The sequence below is a fragment of the Bos mutus genome, chromosome 9 (assembly GCF_027580195.1).
Source record: "Bos mutus isolate GX-2022 chromosome 9, NWIPB_WYAK_1.1, whole genome shotgun sequence".
Classification (NCBI taxonomy): Eukaryota; Metazoa; Chordata; class Mammalia; order Artiodactyla; family Bovidae; genus Bos; species Bos mutus.
In genome coordinates, this window is record NC_091625.1 from 67,733,440 (window position 1) to 67,755,226 (window position 21,787).

Consider the following 21,787-nt stretch of genomic DNA (forward strand, 5'->3'; position numbering starts at 1 on the left):
CAGCCATGAAATTAAAAGACGCTTACTCCTTGGAAGGAAAGTTATGACCAACCTAGACAGCATATTCAAAAGCAGAGACATTACTTTGCCAACAAAGGTCCATCTAGTCAAGGCTATGGTTTTTCCAGTGGTCGTGTATGGATGTAAGAGTTGGACTATAAAGAAAGCTGAGCGCCAAAGAATTGATGCTTTTGAACTGTGGTGTTAGAGAAGACTCTTGAGAGTCCCTTGGACTGCAAGGAGATCCAACCAGTGGATCCTAAAGGAAATCAGTCCTGAATATTCACTGGAAGGACTGATGCTGAAGTTGAAACTCCAATACTCTGGCCACCTGATGTGAAGAACTAACTCATTTGAAAAGACCCTGATGCTGGGAAAGATTGAGAGCAGGAAGAGAAGGGGACAACAGAGGATGAGATGGTTGGATGGCATCACCGACTCAATGGACATGGGTTTGGGTCAACTCCGGGAGTTGATGATGGACAGGGAGGCCTGGCATGCTGCAGTTCATGGGGTTGCAAAGAGTCAGACCTGACTGAGAGACTGAACTGACCTACTAAAGAAAAGTGCTGTGTAAGTGTTATGTAGACTTTATAGGAATTAAAGAGTAGGGGCGGGATCTGGAAAAATTATCCAAGAGAAAAATATACCTAAAATTAAGTAGGTTTAAAGCCTGAGACACCTGTTCCAAATCAATACGCGAACTGCTGTTGTAAAGTGACTTCCCACTATTAATTCCTTAATATAAGGAGAGTAAAAATCCATAGAAACTTCACAAGGAGTTTTTTCTTCCTTTTGGGTCAAGAGTCTAGAGAATAATTTGGATTTTTGTAAATTTACTCTTATGTAGCATGTCAATGGAGAGAAAAATCCTGTTAGAAAATAAGGATACAACTCCTAAAATAGAACATAGGCAAAACACTCTCCGACATACATCACAGCAGGATCCTCTATGACCCACCTCCCAGAATATTGGAAATAAAAGCAAAAATAAACAAATGGGACCTAATTAAACTTAAAAGCTTCTGCACAACAAAGGAAACTATAAGCAAGGTGAAAAGACAGCCTTCAGAATGGGAGAAAATAATAGCAAATGAAGCAACTGACAAACAACTAATCTCAAAAATATACGAGCAACTCCTACAGCTCAATTCCAGAAAAATAAACAACCCAATCAAAACAATGGGCCAAAGAACTAAATAGACATTTCTCCAAAGAAGACATACAGATGGCTAACAAACACATGAAAAGATGCTCAACATCACTCATTATCAGAGAAATGCAAATCAAAACCACAGTGAGGTACCATTTCACGCCAGTCAGAATGGCTGCAATCCAAAAGTCTACAAGCAATAAATGCTGGAGAGGGTGTAGAGAACAGGGAACCCTCTTACACTGTTGGTGGGAATGCAAACTAGTACAGCCACTATGGAGAACAGTGTGGAGAATCCTTAAAAAACTGGAAATAGAACTGCCTTATGATCCAGCAATCCCACTGCTGGGCATACACACTGAGGAAACCAGAAGGGAAAGAGACACGTGTACCCCAATGTTCATCGTAGCACTGTTTATAATAGCCAGGACATGAAAGCAACCTAGATGTCAATCAGCAGATGAATGGATAAGCAAGCTGTGGTACATATACACAATGGAGTATTACTCAGCCATTAAAAAGAATACATTTGAATCAGTTCTAATGAGGTGGATGAAACTGGAGCCTATTATACAGAGTGAAGTAAGCCAGAAAGAAAAACACCAATACAGTATACTAATGCATATATATGGAATTTAGAAAGATGGTAACAATAACCCTGTATGCGAGACAGCAAGAGAGACACTGATGTATAGAACAGTCTTTTGGACTCTGGGAGAGGGAGAGGGTGGGATGATTTGGGAGAATGGCATTGAAACATGTATAATATCATATATGAAACGAATCGCCAGTCCAGGTTTGATGCACAATACTGGATACTTGGGGCTGGTGCACTGGGACGACCCAGAGGGATGGTATGGGGAGGAATGAGGGAGGAGGGTTCAGGATGGGGAACACGTGTACACCTGTGGCAGATTCATGTTGATATATGGCAAAACCAATAAAATATTGTAAAGCTAAAAAATAAAAAAAAAGAAAAGAAGGATACTAGAAAGGAATGTCAGGGAGCTCTGATAACATAGCAGCCTGAGTTAATTCAGATCCCTCCTAATGTGAGAAATTCACAGAAATGTTAGATAAACTCTAACTCCCCGAATTTAACACACACTTTATTTTGGAAAGAGGAAACAAAAGGGTAATCTGAAAATAAAAACAAGAGAAACATAATAGCACATCCTAAAGCTGGCACCTTATTGACTCAGTGAATTTGGAACATAAATATATATCATATGTCTAGAGACTGGATTTTAAAAGCCCAAGCAGGGAGAGAAAGCATCACAAACATCATCCTAAACCTATAAACGAAGGAGTTTCTTCTGACTAATTGAAAGTATGCAGAATTGTGAGACTTCCAAACAGTTTTCTCATCAATGAACACTCCCTCCAGACCAGAACATGCCAAGGAATCTTGTTTCTTTTCATGCCCCAGTTGTGAAAAATGTCTCTCATAAGCTGTTAAAACCACAAGCCTATGGGTTGGAGTCCAAATTATACCATATACTTTTATATATGGATTGAAGTTTGCATGGTACAAGACTTTCCAAGCTAAAATTTTAACAGAGGAGGGGAGAGGAATTGGTTCTTTCAACCCTTAGAATATCTAGAAGGACACAGAGGAGTGGTCTGTTTATGTACACTGTAAATAATCAACTAGGAAAGAGGGTAGGCAGGCAAAGTATGTAACATGATCCTGAAGTTATTAAAAAATCTGAAAGAGGATATACAATAAAAGTGTTTAAAATTATTGCAATGTTAAAAAAGAATAGAAAAGAGTGATAAAAACTACAGAAGATTATGGAAATGTATAATAGAAGCAAATAAAATTTCTAAAAATAAAAATATATAGTAAGTATAATTAAAAATTGAATGGGAAAGCTAAACAAAGGAGAAAGAGAATGAATTAATTGAAAGAGTTGAATACATTACCCAGAATGCAACAAGCATGGTAAAATATAAAAGAAGTGTAAAAGACAAGAAATATACCTTGTAAAAATCAATGTAAATCTATTAGGGGTTCAGAAATTGATAAGAGTGAAAAGAGGGAAGTAGTAACAGTAAAAGAGATACTGAAAATTTTCAAGGCCTGGTGAGAGAGAATTTCTCAAAGAAAGCCCTTCACGATAAATGAGCTTCCCTGGTGGCTCAGACAGTAAAGAATCTGCCTGCAATGCCGGAGACCTGGGTTTGATCCCTGGGTTGGGAAGATCCTCTGGAGGAGGGCATAGCAACCCACTCCAGTATTCTTGCCTGGAGAATCCCCATGGACAGAGGATCCTGATGGGCTACAGACTATGGGGTCACAAAGAGTCAGACACAACAGAGAGACTAAGCACACACACTTCACAATAAATAAAATTAAATGTATACCTGGAAAGATCGTTGTTAGACTATGGAAGTCAAAGAGACCTGGAAAGATTGTTGTTAGACTATGGAAGTCAAAGAGAAAGAAAACAATATCTTAAAGTAATCTAGAGAAAAAAGACTTTGGGTCAGACACTAAGTGCACAGCTGGAGCGTCAGCTTTAAAAGATGCTGAATCTCTGCTTGCTTTCTGCTCTGTGCCTTCAGTTCTTGGTGACCATGGCGTTCTGTTTAACTCCTACTTCCTTTTCCCAGAGAAGAATGTCTCCAGAATTAAAAGTTAAGCTAAAAATAGCCCTCATGAGGACAGAAACACTAATAACTCTGTGAGAATTTCACTTTCACTAGATTCTGTGATTTTCATGTAGGTAATACTTGGTATTCAGTAGCTGATCACTAAATGTCAGTTGTTTCCTCCCATCTCCAAACACTGATGCTAGGCATCTAGAAAGGCTAGGATGCTCCAGATTTTCAGAATAGATGAGGTATTTATACTGCCACAAGGAACAGGAAAGTTGAATAGAGAAGAAAATTTCAAAGGAAATATGTATTTCCCTACTTAGATTGAAATCATCTATGAATGTTTATTTGAATGTAGTTGTCTTGTAAGATAGTTTTTTTTTTAGTGATTAGAATTAAGTTCAAGGGGTGTGCTGAAGTTTCCTAATCAGGATGTAGGAAGAAAATAGAAGGTCACAATTTGAGAATTAGAAGATCTGTCTCCAAGTTGGATGCATATTGTCCATGTACTGAGCTGTGTCAGCTAAAGTATAGCTTTTTAAGAAACTGCACATTTTCTTCTGCTCTCTCTCTTGGCTTAATGCCAGTAGTTAATAATCCCCAAAACTTAAAATTTATTTTTTAACCTCATTTAATATTAAGCCTCCAATTATCCTTCTTTGATGCAATTGTGGTGCTTGTAATAGGTAACTTCTGAACTGTTTATTAACGTGAGGTATTAAGCATGTCCACATTTTCGATTTTTTCTTTGTTTTTAAGCCACATATTTATTGTACTTAATATATAGAGGCATTATGAAACACATAGGAATAAATAAATAGAATTCTGGCCTGTCCTCAAACCATAAATTATCATTTAAGTTTTTATTATTTGTGATGTTAGTAAAAATGATACTTTCCAACTTTTACTACATTATTTATTCTTTTCCTTTATTATATTTTTTGATTTTCTTTTTATTTTTATTATTCTTTCTTTTAATAGTAGTATTATTCCTAATAATCTCTTCTTTTTTATTACTTTTTAAATCCTTATGTAGCTAGATTCTTTTGATACCACTGCTACTGGTCAATAAATCATATAATCAAATACTGTGAATTTTGCAATAGTATGATTAAACATTAAGGTATTTCTAATGAGTATTTGTTTAGAAATGTGGTCATATCTTCTCTTCAGTCTGTCTTATTTAATATTTGCTTTGTGTAATTGGATGAACCAAAATACATAAAGAATACTTGCAGGGTCATTTTTGAGTTTTTATCTTCTACATAAAGAACTGCAAATATTAGCAGAATACACATTGCAATCAAAAGGCCTGATAAAATATAGTGTCAGTCAAGTTTTAAACTTTAACTCACATATACCTTGTATTTTATTCTGTCAGCCATTACTTAGAAGTTATTCAAACAGTAATTTTGACTTCTTATTAATATCTGTAATCATTGGAATTTAAATTCTATACCAGTGTAGCGTTAATGGAAAAAATAGTATAATCCATAATAGGTTTGACAATTGAATCTGTCAATAAAGCTGGTGAGCATTTTTTTTCTATAAGCAATTCAGCAACTTATCTAAGAACTGACTGATTCGTGCAAGAGCAAATATGAAAAAGTCAGTGAGGGTCTAAGTTACACAGAAAAATATTAAATCTGTGTGTGAAAATGGTATTCCTTAAGCCAGCTAACATGATATACTCATTTGAGTAAATAACTTTAAAAAATCTATTGGAAGCAGAGAAACAAGCTTCTGTTTTATTACCCAGAATTTGACATATTTGAAAATTTAGGGCATAAATTGTTAGAAATGAAATCAAAGAGTTTGATTAGTCAGCAACACAGAAATTCTTTGGGGTGATGCTATAATGCAGTGTAAATTTAAACTAATTTTATTCAAGACAACAGTGCGCTCAGACCTGCTACTTGAGAGTTCCACCAACAGGAATAAATACAAGAATAAATATAGGACTAATCAAGAAGTGAAATTGCCATGTTGAGTTTGATTCTGGACATTAAATGGAAAGAAAGGCATAACCCCTCTAAGGATGTTCCCTAAATCAACAGACACTTCTCCATTGTCTTTACTCAGAATCACCACTCCTCGTGGTGCCCACCAGTGCTACCCTCAATAGTTTGTCTGGTCCCTACCTCATGGCAACAAGTCAGTGGCGCCCAGAGGTGCTGGAGCAATGGTTCTCATGCTGCGATTGGTGAAAACCTGTTTTCACTTGGTTACTATACATGTTGATTTTTGGTCTCTCAGTCATGTCTGACTCTTGGCAACCCCAGGAACTGCAGTATGCCAGGCTTCCCTGTTCTTCACTCTTCCCCGGAATTTGCTCAAACTCATATCCATTGAATTGGTGATGCCATCCAGCCATCTCATCCTCTGTCACCCCCTTCTCCTCCTGCCCTCAATCTTCCCCAGCATCAGGGTCTTTTCCATTGAGTTGGCTCTTTGCATCAGCTGGCAAAAGTATTGGAGCTTCAGATTCAGCAGTAGTCCTTGCAGTGAATATTCAAGGTTGAATTCCTTTAGGATTGACTGGTTTGAACTCCTTGCAGTCCAAGGGACTCTCAAGAGTCTTCTCCAACACCATCGTTCAAAAGCATCAATTCTTCAGTGCTCAGCCTTCTTTATGGTAACTCTCACATCCACACATGACTACTGGAAAAAACATACCTTTGACTATATGGATCTTTGTAGGCAAAGTCATGTGTCTGCCTTTTCATGCTCTGTCTAGGTTGGTCATAGCTTTTTTCGAAGGAGTAAGCGTCTTTTGATTTCATTGCTGCAGTCACTCACTGTCTGCAGTGATTTTTGGAGCCCAGGAAAATAAAATCTATCACTGTTTCCACTTTTTTCCCCATTTCTTTACCGTGAAGTGATGGGACTGGATGCCATGATCTTAGTTTTTTGAATGTTGAGTTTTAAGCCAGGTTTACTCTATATACTTTTTTTTTTTTTTTTTTAAGATTTATATAGTTGGTTTTGACTGTGCTGGGTCTTCATTGCTGCAGCCTTTCTCTAGTTGCTGAGAACAGGGGGATACTCTTCACTGTTGCAGAGCAAGGGCTCCGGGCATGCTCTAGGCATATAAGGCTTCAGTAGTTGTGGCCCACAGGCTTAATTGCCCCCCTGCATGTGGGATCTTCCCAGACAAGGGATCTAACTCGTTTCCCCTGCATTGGCAGGTGGATTCTTAACCACTAGATGACCAGAGAAGCCTGAATATACTTTTAAATCCTCTCTTGATTGTGTTTCTCAGTGTTATCTAGCTGCAAATTCGCAGTCATGAATTCTAAATTCTTATGAGTAAGTTTTGGAGATTTTCGGCTCATCTAACCCCTGTCCCATCTTAGGACGTTATGCGATGCCAGGATCTACAGCCTTTCACCAGATTTCTGACCAGAGTCATTCCTTTGGGTTGTTTCCAAACTCATTTTTGATTTAGTGTTTCATTTTAGTATCCTAGAGATTTTTGAAATATAGGTTATTTTGAAACACATTTAAAATCAATACACAGTGATTTTCTTATTTTAAAATTGAAAGTGATCTTTTATGACAAAAGCAGTTCATATCCATTATACAAAAATAGGAAATACAGACAAGCAAAAGAAAGAAAATCTAAAATGTGTATAATCTCACTAACCACAAATAATCACTTTTATAATGTTGTTTATCTGTCCATATTGTTTCCTGTACAAATGGGTTTTGTACAAATGGTTTTGCATAACTGTTTTTATAGCTTAATATATCTAATTAACATCACATACATTTTTTTCAATATTCTCAAAAGTTATACCTTTTAAAATGTATACAGGACTAGACCACCATTTTTTCTAAGAACTTATTTTATTGTAGTAAGAAATTCCTCCCCAATTTTTAGCAACAGTCTAACATGCCCAAATATAAATTTCTCGACATGCGTTTTACATAAACACATTGTGGCTAGTTACTGGTCCTTACATACACCTCTGCACATTTGGGACAGCTTTCTATATTAAAGCGATTTTAAGTTTACCGGTCCTTACATACACCTCTGCACATTTGGGACAGCTTTCTTTATTAAAGAGATTTTAAGTTTACCGGTCCTTACATACACCTCTGCACATTTGGGACAGCTTTCTTTACTAAAGAGATTTTAAGTTTACCAGTCCTTACATACACCTCTGCACATTTGGGACAGCTTTCTTTATTAAAAAGATTTTAAGTTTATAATCATCTAAGTCACATAGTATCTTGACAAATTATCCCGTTTGGAAATGTGCAAGACTTGTCTTCTAAAATAAATTATTTCATAACAAAATAAGTTATAAACCATGCTGATGAATTTTCAGCTAGTACTTTCTTTAGAAAACAAAGACAAACAACGATTATACATCTCTCCTTAGTGCCAACTTTTTTAATGAATTCAGAAAATTTCTCTCTAATGAAGTTATTTGAAGGCCGCTTAGAAGAATAATAAGAATTAAAAGAAATATAAACAATAACTTTTAAATTTGCTGATTTAAATAATAAATCAGTCACGTGTTGGTTTACCATCCCAATCAACTTAACTGCAGGTCTCACCTTCACATCTTCTTCCCCTAAGTGAGCCTCCTCTGACAACAAACACCTAGATATTTCCATGCTCCATTGTGGCAGTAATCATTTTCTGTGTAAGGAATTTTTCCACTGCACTGCACCACTTCACTGCACTTCTGTTAGAGAAGACAGAGTCATTCCGTCTTTGAATATCAGAGATTACTCCAGTGCTTGAAGGAGCTGCTGCTGCTGCTGCTAAGTCGCTTCAGTCATATCTGACTCTGTGTGACCCCAGAGACAGCAGCCCACCAGGCTCCTCTGTCCCTGGGATTCTCCAGGCAAGAATACTGGAGTGAGTTACCATTTCCTTCTCCAATGCATGAAAGTGAAAAGTGAAAGTGAAGTCGTTCAGTTGTCCGACTCTTCGCGACCCCATGGACTGCAGCCTACCAGGCTCCTCCATCCATGAGATTTTCCAGGCAAGAGTACTGGAGTGGGTTGTTATTTCCTTCTCCTTGGACGAGCTATAAACTTTTATTGGGTAAATCAGTCGATTCATTCGTCTATTAATCAATGACATGATGCCTTAACAAGTCACTATGAATATTTAACAAATAGCAGAAAGAAGAAAACTAACATGTATTAAAAGCCAATTAAATACCAAGCCTCTGTTAAATCTTTGTAGACTTTATCATTTTATTTTTTCTTGTATTTTTCCTTCTCTAATGATTTAGATTATCTCACATTTTCCATAAATGATTTATTAGCTAACAAAACATGTAGCAACCTACATATACTATTAGATCCTATTTTGTGTGACACAATAAAAGATTTTAGATAACTTATATATACATATATGTATATATACACAGACAGAGAAGAACTTATTTATAAAAATACAATCTCTAAAAAGCAGGAAACAAAATATCTTGCAACTCTAAGAACCTCATTTATATTTCACATGCTGTAGACAACGGCTCAGAAACTCAGATGTGGTGCTTATAAATATGTATGAAGTATAATTAGCTTGGAAAATGCTGCTTCATCATCAACAGCCCTGATATTGTTGATGTGCTTCAGTGACTTACTAAGCAGTGTTGGAAAAGGAACTCTCCAGATTCCAACAAATTGAAACCGTTCTCTTCTTGCATACCATGTTAGTGTCTTCCATTCTGTCATCCTATGGCAGACATAAACCTTTTAAACCTGGACTGTTGGTATGTTGCTGTATGCCATCAGCTCTTTACTGTTTTGGAGTGATTCTTTGCCCTATTCTTATTAAACAATTAAATTTGTGTTTTAAAACGCTTACATACATGTGCAGATGCACATGCACGCGCACACACACACAAACACCACACACAATTCAGTTGCAAATGATTTCACTGGTCAATCTACCAAACATTTAAGAAAGAAGTAATAAATTCTTCATACTGTGCATGGGGTTCTCAAGGCAAGAATAATGAAGTGGTTTGCCATTCCCTTCTCCAGTGGACCATATTCTGTCAGACCTCTCCACCATGACCTGCCGGTCTTGGGTGGCCCCACAGGGCATGGCTTAATTTCAGTGAGTTAGACAAGGCTGTGGTCCTAGTGTGATTAGATTGACTAGTTTTCTGTGATTGTGCTTTCAGTGTGTCTGCCCTCTGATGCCCTCTCACAACACCTACCATCTTACTTGGGTTTCTCTTACCTTTGACGTGCGGTATCTCTTCACGGCTGCTCCAGCAAAGCGCAGCCGCTACTCCTTACTTTGGAAGAGGGGTATCTCCTCACCGCCGCCCCTCCTGGCCTTGGACATGGAGTAGCTCCTCTCAGCCCTCCTGTGCCTGCGCAGGCACTGCTCCTTGGACGTGGGGTAGCTCCTCTCGGCCGCCACCCCTGACCTCAGACATGGGGTAGGTCCTCTCGGCCGCGCTTGTGCGCTGTCGCAACCTGGCACTCTCGGCCGCTGCCCCTGACCTCGGACATGTGGTAGCTTCTCTCACCGCGCTTGTGCTTCATCGCAGCCCCCCGCGCTTATCATGAACAGTATGAAAAGGCAAAATGATAGGATACTGAAAAAGAAACTCCCCAGGTCAGTAGGTGCCCAATATGCTACTGGAGATCATTGGAGAAATAACTCCAAGAAGAATGAAGGGATGGAGCCAAAGCAAAAACAATACCTATTTGTGGATGTGATTGGTGATAGAAGCAAGGTCCGATGCTGTAAAGAGCAATATTGCATAGGAACTTGGAATCAGGTCCATGAATCAAGGCAAATTGGAAGTGATCAAACAAGAGATGGCAAGAGTGAACGTCGACATTCTAGGAATCAGCGAACTAAAATGGACTGGAATGGGTGAATTTAACTCAGATGACCATTATATCTAGTACTGTAGGCAGGAAGCCCTTAGAAGAAATGGAGTAGCCATCATAGTCAACAAGAGTCCAAAATGGAGTACTTGGATACAATCTCAAAAACAACAAAATGATCTCTGTTCGTTTGCAAGGCAAACCATTCAATATCACAGTAATCCAAGTCTATGCCCCAACCAGTAACGCTGAAGAAGCTGAAGTTGAATGGTTCTATGAAGACCTACAAGACCTTTTAGAACTAACACCCAAAAAAGATGTCCTTTTCATTATAGGGGACTGGAATGCAGAAGTAGGAAGTCAAGAAACACCTGGGATAACAGGCATATTTGGCCTTGGAATACAGAATGAAGCAGGACAAACACAATAGAGTTTTGCCAAGAGAATGCACTGGTCATAGCAAGCACCCTCTTCCAACAACACAAGAGAAGACTCTACACATGGAAATCACCAGATGGTCAACACCGAAATCAGATTGATTATATTCTTTGCAGCCAAAGATGGAGACGCTCTATACAGTCAGCAAAAACAAGACCGGGAGCTGACTATGGCTCAGATCATGAGCTCCTTATTGCCAAATTCAGACTTAAATTGAAGAAAGTAGGGAAAACCACTAGACCATTCAGGTATGACCTAAATCAAATCCCTTATGATTATACAGTAGAAGTTAGAAATAGATTTAAGGGACTAGATCTGATACCTAGAGTGCCTGATGAACTATGGACTGAGGTTCATGACATTGTACAGGAGACAGGGATCAAGACTATCCCCATGGAAAAGAAATGCAAAAAAGCAAAATGGCTGTCTGGAGAGGCCTTACAAATAGCTGTGAAAAGAAGAGAAGTGAAAAGCAGAGGAGAAAAGGAAAGATATAAGCATCTGAATGCAGAGTTCCAAAGAATAGCAAGAAGAGATAAGAAAGCCTTCCTCAGTGATCAATGCAAAGATAGAGGAAAACAACAGAATGGGAAAGACTAGAGATCTCTTCAAGAAAATTAGATATACCAAGGGAATATTTCATGCAAAGATGGGCTCGATAAAGGACAGAAATGGTATGGACCTAACAGAAGCAGAAGATATTAAGAACAGGTGGCAAGAATACACAGAAGAACTGTACAAAAAAGATCTTCATGACCAAGATAATCATGATGGTGTGATCACTCAACTAGAGCAGACATCCTGGAATGTGAAGTCAAGTGGGCCTTAGAAAGCATCACTATGAACAAAGCTAGTGGAGGTGATGGAATTCCAGTTGAGCTATTCCAAATCCTGAAAGATGATGCTGTGAAAGTGCTGCACTCAATATGCCAGCAAATTTGGAAAACTTAGTAGTGGCCACAGGACTGATACAGGTCAGTTTTCATTCCAATCCCAAAGAAAGGCAATGCCAAAGAATGCTCAAACTACCACACAATTGCACTCATCTCACATGCTAGAAAAGTAATGCTCAAAATTCACCAAGCCAGGCTTCAGTAATACGTGAACCGTGAACTTCCTGATGTTCAAGCTGGTTTTAGAAAAGGCAGAGGAACCAGAAATCAAATTGCCAACATCCTCTGGATCATCGAAAAAGCAAGAGAGTTCCAGAAAAACATCTATTTATGCTTTATTGACTGTGCCAAAGCCTTTGACTGTGTGGATCACAATGAACTGTGGAAAATTCTGAAAGAGATGGGAACACCAGGCCACCTGACCTGCCTCTTGAGAAACCTATATGCAGGTCAGGAAGCAACAGTTAGAACTGGACATGGAACAACAGACTGGTTCCAAACAGGAAAAGGGGTACGTCAATGCTGTATATTGTCACCCTGCTTATTTAACTTATATGCGAAATGCTGGGCTGGAAGAAGCACAAGCTGGAATCAAGATTGCCGGGAGAAATATCAATCACCTCAGATATGCAGATGACACCACCCTTATGGCAGAAAGTGAAGAGGAAATAAAAAGCCTCTTGATGAAAGTGAAAAGAGGAGAGTGAAAAAGTTGGCTTAAAGCTCAACATTCAGAAAACGAAGATCATGGCATCTGGTCCCATCACTTCATGGGAAATAGATGGGGAAAGAGTGGAAACAGTGTCAGACTTTATTTTTGGGGGCTCCAAAATCATGGCAGATAGTGATTGCAGCCTGAAATTAAAAGGTGCTTACTCCTTGGAAGAAAAGTTATGATCAACCTAGATATTATATTGAAAAGCAGGGACATTACTTGCCAACAAAGGTCCATCTAGTCAAGGCTATGGTTTTTCCTGTGGTCATGTATGGATGTGCGAGTTGGACTGTGAAGAAGGCTGAGTGCCAAAGAACTGTGGTGTTGGAGAAGACTCTTGAGAGTCCCTTGGACTGCAAGGAGATCCAACCAGTCCATTCTAAAGGAGATCAGTCCCGGGTGTTCTTTGGAAGGAATGATGCTAAAGCTGAAACTCCAGTACTTTGGCCACCTTATGCGAAGAGTTGACTCATTAGAAAAGACTCTGATGCTGGGAGGGATTGGGGGCAGGAGGAGTAGGGGACAACACAGGATGAGATGGCTGGATGGCATCACCGACTCGATGGACATGAGTTTGAGTGAACTCCGGGAGATGGTGATGGACAGGGAGGCCTGGCGTGCTGTGATTCATGGGGTCGCAAAGAGTGGGACACAACTGCGTGACTGAACTGAACTGGATAAATTCTTCAGAGAATTGAAGAGGAGGAAATTGTCCCAGTCACTCCATGATGCCAGTGTTACTATGATGCAAACCAAAGACATTATGAAAAAAAAAGAAAATTACAGACCAATATCCCTCATAAACCTAGATGGAAAAATTCTGACAATGTTAAAACATAGAATCCAACCATTTATTAAGATTATCTACAAATTAGAAGAATGTATTTGCAAATTACATGTCTCATGAAGGATTTGTATCCATATTATATGTAAATGTCTTTCAAAACTCACTAAGAACAAATAACCCAATAAAAACTTGTACAAAAAGTTTTAACAGGCGCAGCCAAGGAAGATGGTGAAAAGCACATGAAAAAACACTCAGCATAATTAGTTGCAAGGAAAATGCAAATTAAAATCCAAATGTTGTACACACCATTAGAATGTCTAAAATCTTAAAAGACCAACTATATCAAGTAGTGACAAGGATATAGTTACATTTGTCTTACCCACTGCTAGTGTAAATTTAAAATAGTACAAGTAATTTGGAAAACATGTTGATTGTTTTTTAAAAGCGTAAACATATATCCACCAGATAGTCTAGCCACTTAGAGGTCTTTCATTCCAAGAGAAATCATCATATGTTCATACAAAGATTTGTATACAAATGTTAATAGCGACTCTATTTAGAATAGCCAAAGCTGATATAATCCAAATGTCCATCAAGAAGTGAATGAATAAATAGATTGGGGCATGTCCATGTGGGACTTCCCAGGTGGTACAGTGGTAAAGAATCCACCTGCCAATGTGGGAAATGCAAGATATGCCAGCTCGAACCCTGGGTCGGGAAGAACCCCTAGAGTGGGAGATGGCAACCAACTCCAGTATTCTTGCCTGGAAAAAATTCCATGGACAGAGAAGCCTGGCAGGCTACAGGCCATGGGGTCACAAAGAGTTGGACATGACTGAGCAACTGAACACACACACTTATCTATGTAAATAAAAAAGAGATCACATTTTGATACACACACAACATGGATAAATGTCAAAATAATTACACTGAATGAAAGAAGCCAAACAACAAAAAAAGAGTGCTACATACTGGATGATTCTATTATATAAAAGTCCATAAAATACAGACTAAAAGTGTTGGAAACCAGAGTAGTGCTTATGTGGAGATACAGAAGGACAAGGAGTGGAAGGGAGGGTATGAAAAGAAATGATGGGTATGTTCTCTACCTCAATTGTTTGACGGTTTCATGGGTGTATAAATATCAAAGCTTATCAAATTGTAAAATTTAAATATGGTAAGTTTACTTATACCTCACTAAAACTGTTGCAAAGTGTAAGAAAGTAGAAAAAAATGAACATTGCCCATCACTCTTCTAGTCCCTCCGAATTTCCACAGCTCGGACTTAAGCTTTTTTCCATGTTGTCTGGCCCTTCTTTTTTCTGTCACCTCATTTCATTAATTTTCTTATGCACAGCAATTCAACTCTCTCTCCTTCCTTTACCCGCTTGCCTCCTTTGCATATCCAAGATCAGCTGTAAAATGTTGGTTGTTAGATTCTCACCAGACCATGTTCCTGTAGAAAGGAATTCATACCTTAAGACTCTGGGGAAAGCTTGCTCCCTTGCTTGCTTGCTTTGTCTAGCTCGATCTCGTATTATGAATCAGCCGTGTTATCCTGATGGCTCAGGATCATCACTGTCAATATTGACATCTACGGAAACCTGTTTCATCCTTATTCAAATAGATTTGGATTGCTGAGATTTAAAAATTCTCCAAGTTGGTTTTCTTTCCTCATTGTCAGTTTGTCAGTTGTCACTTTGGCTGCTTTCATGTGCTTATTTAGAGAATCTTCATTCTTCTTTCTTTGTAATTTCCTTTCTCTAATCTGTTTTGATTCAGGAAACCTGTAACAGGGAGTAAGAATGGCATATAAATTTGGAACAAGTATAGAAGCTGAGTGGATAATAGAGCCTTATTTTTTTGAGTAAGGTGCATTGGATTTGTGCCATTGATATTGACACTCTTACCTTTTTTCAAAATAAATAACACTTCAATGACGTTACTGTATCTAATTCCCCACAGACACCATAGGACCAAGCATTTCTGTATTCTCAGTTGAAGAAAGTGTCCATTTCCCACAGCATAATTTGTCAGAGTTGTCAGGCAGCTCTTTTTGCAAAGGCTAGATATAAATGCACAGATTCTTTTTATTTATGTAGATGTTTCCAATATGTCCTTTTGTAGATAACATAGTATTATTTAATCAATCTGTTTTATAATCAATAGATTATTTAAGTGAAAGCTGTTGGAATAACACCTTAAAGTAAATTTTACCACAACAGTAGCAGTCTGTAATCTCTCCTAGTTTAATGTTCAAATAGTATGATAAAAAATGCTGTTAAAGCACTGGAAATGTAGTTGAATAGTATTATGTCTAGGCTAACCTGAGTTCAGATTTATAACTTCAACAGTAAGTATTTAGTATTCTCTAGCTTTTCTTACACTCTGAAATACTCTTCCAATGTAGAATTCACAAGATCTAAATTTGTAAGATCCTATTTGATTTATCTTTTGGTATATAATGATTCTTGAAGTGAGAACATTACTAAAATGGATAACTAAACATTTATTTTAAGCAATCCTTTTCCCATATCACTCTATTGTCTTTGTGTTACCTCTCTTAGTTCAAGCCTCAACAAATCCATCTTTGCTAGGAGATGATTGTGGCTCAGAGACTGTCATTTAGAAGGTTTTATTTTGCCCTAAGACTTGGAGATGCCTTCAGAAAAGGATCACTGTTCTTCCTCATTTCAATACCTAAGGGACAGGAAATGCTTCCTCCACTTACCCCACAGCTTGAATGAAATGTGCCTAGGGATAAAGTCAAGGATGTGCTTAGTTCTTAATTTGCTTGACCATTTGACAGCACTTGATAATACTGACTAGTTACAACGTTGCAACACTGCCAGTCATCATACTCTGAGCCACTTCTGTAACTCTTGATTTCCATGATATCGTGCTCTCCTAGGTTCTCTTTGTCCTTTCTGGAATCTCAATCACCTTTCTTTCTGTACCTGCCTTTAAATAAATGTTGGGATTCCCAAGGGTTCTCTTCTAGACTTTCTTCTCATCTCCTCACTTTAATCACAAATATGTGCTGATAATGTATTATTCTGCATATGTAGTTCAGAATGCTTTCCTAAAGGTAAACAGTGTACCAACTGCCTGCAAGAAAGCTCTACTTCTTTGTTCTTTGACTTTAGAAATGTGACACTTCTTTTTCTGCCCACAGGCAGCAGGTCCTCAGGGTTCATTAAAGGAAGGTGCCAAAGGTTCTCTTCAGAAAAGCTTTGGGATTCTTAATGAAGCCAAGAAGTTAGCAAATGATGTAAAAGGTTAGTGCGATCTCTTTTTATTATTATTTTCAGTGCAATTGTAGCTGTAATTAGTAGGACATTTTATCAGATTATTGGAAAAATGTAATTGTTGTGCCATGGTTTATGATTATTTTTACTATCTAATCAGTTTTACTGTATTTTGCCTTCACATGTCATTTTGTACTGAGCATTACTTCAGAATTTTTAAACCTAATTTCTGTAACATCGTTTCATCTGTATCTTAAGTATAGGAACTTTTAATTTTTAAAGTATGGTAAATTTTAAAGAGCATCAAATGCCACCTTTTTTGACTTTAGAAATTATGGTCACAAATGAATGAATAAGGCAGATACAGTATAAATGTCTTTGTGCAGCTTTCGATTTAGTGGGCCACATGTCTCAAAAAGCTTTTGCCTTTTAAATACATTTTTGTGTATTTTATTCCTAATTCAAAGATCAAAGTGCACAAAATATGTGTCTTGATATCGTATGGGTTTTGCATTAAAAATTCAATACAGCCCACATTCTAGATAAGTTATTATATTTATTATTTCATTCAAATATCTCCTGTTCTCATGTAATTGCTTCCTATTTCTGTCTTTGGTCTCATTCCTTCCCCTTTGCTGGCTTGCATCCAGCTCCCCAGCCTTACTGAGATATTCATGTTCTCTGAAAACTTGCTGCCATTTCAAACCTCCACATTCTGCAGTGTTCATTCTTCTCTTTGGAACTCCTCATCATCCCTTTTTTCCAACCAACTACCTTCTACCAGACCCTCAAGATTTAGTCCAAATGTATCCTTTCCAGGAGGCCTGGCACCCCATCTGAATTACATGCCTCCTCTCTGTGCACCCCGTTCTCATAGACTTGTCAAATCATCACAGCCATGGACTTAGCATCCATGTTCTAGAGGACAGTAGCAGGATCTTCTTTTTAGCTTTGTATTTTGGTGTATAGTATCACAGTGACTATTTCAATTCAGGAAATAAGCATATTTTTAAAATAAAGGAATAATGTTGGTCTTTACTAACTTTAGAAAGAAAAGAGATTTTTATCATTTATATTTGCCAGTGCTCTCAATGAATAGTCTTTTATTTCCAATAGAGGCTGGTATGGAATTACATGTTTTGTCTCCATTATAGATAGTACTCTGACAGTAAATGCTTTGGGATTGTGTATCATAAGTAAAATATGACCCCTTATATGTATAATCCTATGCAGGAAACTGTATTTGTTACAACCTGAAAAATAGCTGTAGAGTCAATCCGGTTTTCCTAATTTGGCAAGTTGGGTTATCTCATTACTTGGTCATCACGCCTTTCTCTCCAGTGCGCTTGCCCAGAGCTGACATCAGGGTGAGGTGAGAAAGGTTCAGCCACACAAGTGCCGAGTTAGATTCTGTTCCTATTTAAAATTTTTAATATTTTGCTCATATTGATCTTTTTTGAATTAAATGTGATTTAAAAAAAATACTGCATGAAAATGTTTTATCTTGAACACTGAGTTTTGGGGGGCCCCTTTGAATTTCACACCTGAGGTGAATGCCTGAGTCTCCTCACCCTGCTCCCAGTCCTGTCCTTGACTCTGTTTCCCCACAAACACTGGTGTTATGAAAATGAAAAAAGAGTCTCATGTTTTAAGAGTTTTTTCTCCAAGGGAAAAAGAAATCTAAGGACAGGTATGGTAGCCAGGGTTAGGTGACAGAAAGGTTCATTAGTTTAAATGCCCTTTTTTGTACTTCAGGTAGTACATTATTTAAAGTAATGAAAACCCACAAACTACTCAAGTAATAATTCCTCCAGAAATCCAAGCCAAGGCTCTGACGGAGATGGGAATGTTTTCCTGCTACATTATGACATTCCCCTGATTTGTGGCCAATTACACACGTTATAAAACGGCTCTTAATCAGGGAAATGCCATATATTACCACCAGGAACTGCTGAAATAGGCCCTACAGAGCAAAATACTTGACAGAAGCTATTAAAATAGAGATTTAGTCATTTCTCTCTCTATGATGCCTGGAGTTAGAAGGAATAAAAATGGTGAGGCAGTATACCCTCCATATTTCTAATGTGTTACTTGGTTCTAGTCAGTACAATACAGTTAGTCCATGAGCTTTAGTCATGAATAACTTAGAGCTGCTCCCTGCCATCCTTATGCTGTCCTTGCCTTCAGAGAACCAGAACTTGCCAGCAGCAGTTTGTTTTGCCTTTTAAGTTTTGAGTATACATTTATTAAAAGGAAATTTGCCCTTCTGCACATTTGCCATTTGAGACCAGTCTGTATCAAATTGATTGAATGTCCCTGGAGATAAAAATTGTTTTGTTGATGGATATGGGGCTTGATACAAATTGATGACCAAAAAAGCTAGAAGATAAATTGATGCCACTGGGTGAATTAATACTACTTTGCAGATTGACAAAGGATTTTGTCAAAAAAAAAAAAAAAAAATAGCCAGGTGAGGCTCTCATGGAATGTGTACAGGGCAAGGATTGAAGTTGAGGATGATATATTAGAAGTGTGGAAATATTAAAATTCTACAATTATATACCTTATCTTATATACAGTAACTTTTAAATTTTATTTGCCTCTTCATTTAACCCTACTTTTCAACTTTCCTCAAATAAGTGAAATTATTTAATTACTTAGGAACAAATAGATAACATCTCTATAAAATGAATGACATGCACATTGAATAAAAAGATCTATTCTCAAGCCCAAGGATATGGAATCAATGAACTGTATGACATATGATGTTGTCCAAAACACAGAACAGTGCCAGAATTACCCCCAAAATTAATTTTAATCAAATTAATCCATATTTTCCTTCTGTACCATGAGCTTCCAGATGCTGAGTCATTAAGACCAGACAAGTGTATCAAAATGGCTTTGCGATCATGAATATAACACACTTGCAATTACTAACCTGTTAAGAGTCTGTGTTGTTATTTCAGATTAGATACAAACAGAATAAACAGGAATATTGTAGTGATATTAAACTGAAGTATGATTTAGGAATTAAAATTTGCAGGACACTAATCTTCTCAGTCTGCTGGCTTTCTGAATAAAGTAGCTATTCCTCTCTCCCAATAATAAATAAATAAAAGTATTTTTATATTATTAAAAATAGACTCCTGTTGGAAATTCCCTGGTGGTCCAGTGGTAAGGACTCCATACTTTCATTGCCAAGGGTGGGGATTCAATACCTGATCAGGCTACCAAACCCACAAGCCACATAGGACAGCCAAAATATTATACATATATATATAGTGGTTTAGTCACTAAGTCGTATACGACTCTTGCAACCCATGGACTGTAGCCCGCCAGGCTCTTCTGACCATTAGATTCTCCAGGCAAGAATACTAGAGTGGACTGCCATTTCCTTCTCCAAGGGATCTTCCCAACCTAGGGATCGAACCCGGGTCTTCTGCACTGCAGACAGATTCTTTACTGACTGAGCTACCAGAGAAGTCCCAGTATGTATGTGTGTGTGTATATATATGTATATAATATATATTTGGAGAAAGAAATGGCAACCCACTCCAGTAGTCTTACCTGGAGAATCCCATGGACAAAGGAGCCTGGCGGGCTACAGTTCATGGGGTCGCAAAGAGTCGGACATGACTGAGTGACTAACACACACACACACATAATATATAGTATAATATTTATATTATATTATATGTATTTTTTTCCATAATTTGCATACTACCATTTGCCAGAATCCCAAAAGTAGGCAAGTGGAAGACAAACAAACCATTCCATTGACAAAAAATAATTTTGGATTAAATGGATAAAGCCAACCCTGGATCCCCTAGCCTATTGTAGCCCGAGAACAAGCTAATATTTTCCTGTATGAATTGCTGATTCCTCATGCAGAGTTTTAGTTCCTCCTATGATGTGTGAACAGAGAAAATTGAGAAATTAAAATAGAGTTGGACTCGGTTTCAGAGTTTAAATGAGAAGTGGCAAAATAAGGGCCAAACACGAAAGGACAGAATCTGTTAGAACCAGAGAGTACTTGTCTCACTTAAAGGTATTTAAATTACATTTTTTTTAGAATACCTTGCTGGCCGAAACAGAAGGAGCCTGTAAACCCATACTCAGGCTTTGGAGCTTGTCCTAGAGGAACCACATGGAGTTTTGATGTCTGGTTATTTTGGTTTCTCATTCAACTGGCTGAAGAGAGGACTGTCCTCTATCCTGATATCTTAAGACTTTGGAGATGATAGTGAAAGCAAAGTCACTCGGTGGTATCTGACTCTTTGCAACCCCATGGACTGTAGTCTACCAGGTTCCTCCGTCCATGGGATTTTCGAGGCAAGAGTACTGGAGTGGGCTGCCATTTCCTTCCCCAGGGGATCTTCCTGACCCAGGGACTGAACCCAGGTCTTCCACATTTCAGGCAGACACTTTAAGGTCTGAGGCACCAGGGAAGCCCGGTAGACATGTTGCCAGACAAATCCCCCTTCTCTCCTCTCCTCAGGCTTCAGCTCTAATCTGGTAGTGGGAGGAAGAACATGTTCAGTTGCAGCAAATGGCTATTGAGGGCCTAGCGAGCACTGCCCAAGGCAAACAAGAATTGATTTGGCACTTTTTAATCAGGACAAAGTTTCCCGGTAACATGCCTTCCTATAAACACAGGCCCTATTTACTGATCTTAGAGGTTCCCTTGCATGGTACATGTAAGGGATATGTCTGGGCAAAAGAGGAAATCAGAGATAGGACACATCCCAAACTTGTGACAGCAACTGAGAAAAGGTAAGCATAGGAAAAATGTAATGGAAGAGGGCTAGGTGTGCCCCAGTGTGGAAAGACTGGGTGGAGCAACCTCATCAAATCAATTGAAAGGAGGCCAGCAACAAGAATGGGATTCTGGATTTCACCCAACTTTCTTCCTTACTTAGCTGCTCTTCCTTCAGTACGAGTGTTGGGATCCTGCACTCAATGGTGGGGTTGACTTGGGGCCAGGTTCATGTAAGTAGATGAAAAATTACAGTAAAGTGACTTGAGATAAATTTTACCTCTTATGTTCTTAAAACATTCAAAGGCAAAAACATAATATAATAAAATTAATAAATTGTATAGAGTAATCAAGGGCTTCCCAGGTGGCTCAGTGGTAAA

General features: G+C 38.1%; 1 protein-coding gene across 1 annotated transcript in view; it reads left to right on the top strand.

Annotated features, from left to right (window-relative positions):
* Window positions 1–21,787, top strand: part of LAMA2 (laminin subunit alpha 2) — a 707,066-nt gene that overhangs the window by 585,569 nt on the left and 99,710 nt on the right. Inside the window, exon 41 of the mRNA XM_070376649.1 lies at window positions 16,579–16,681. Coding sequence (XP_070232750.1) covers window positions 16,579–16,681 — 103 coding nt within the window. The remainder of the gene's footprint in view (window positions 1–16,578; window positions 16,682–21,787) is intronic.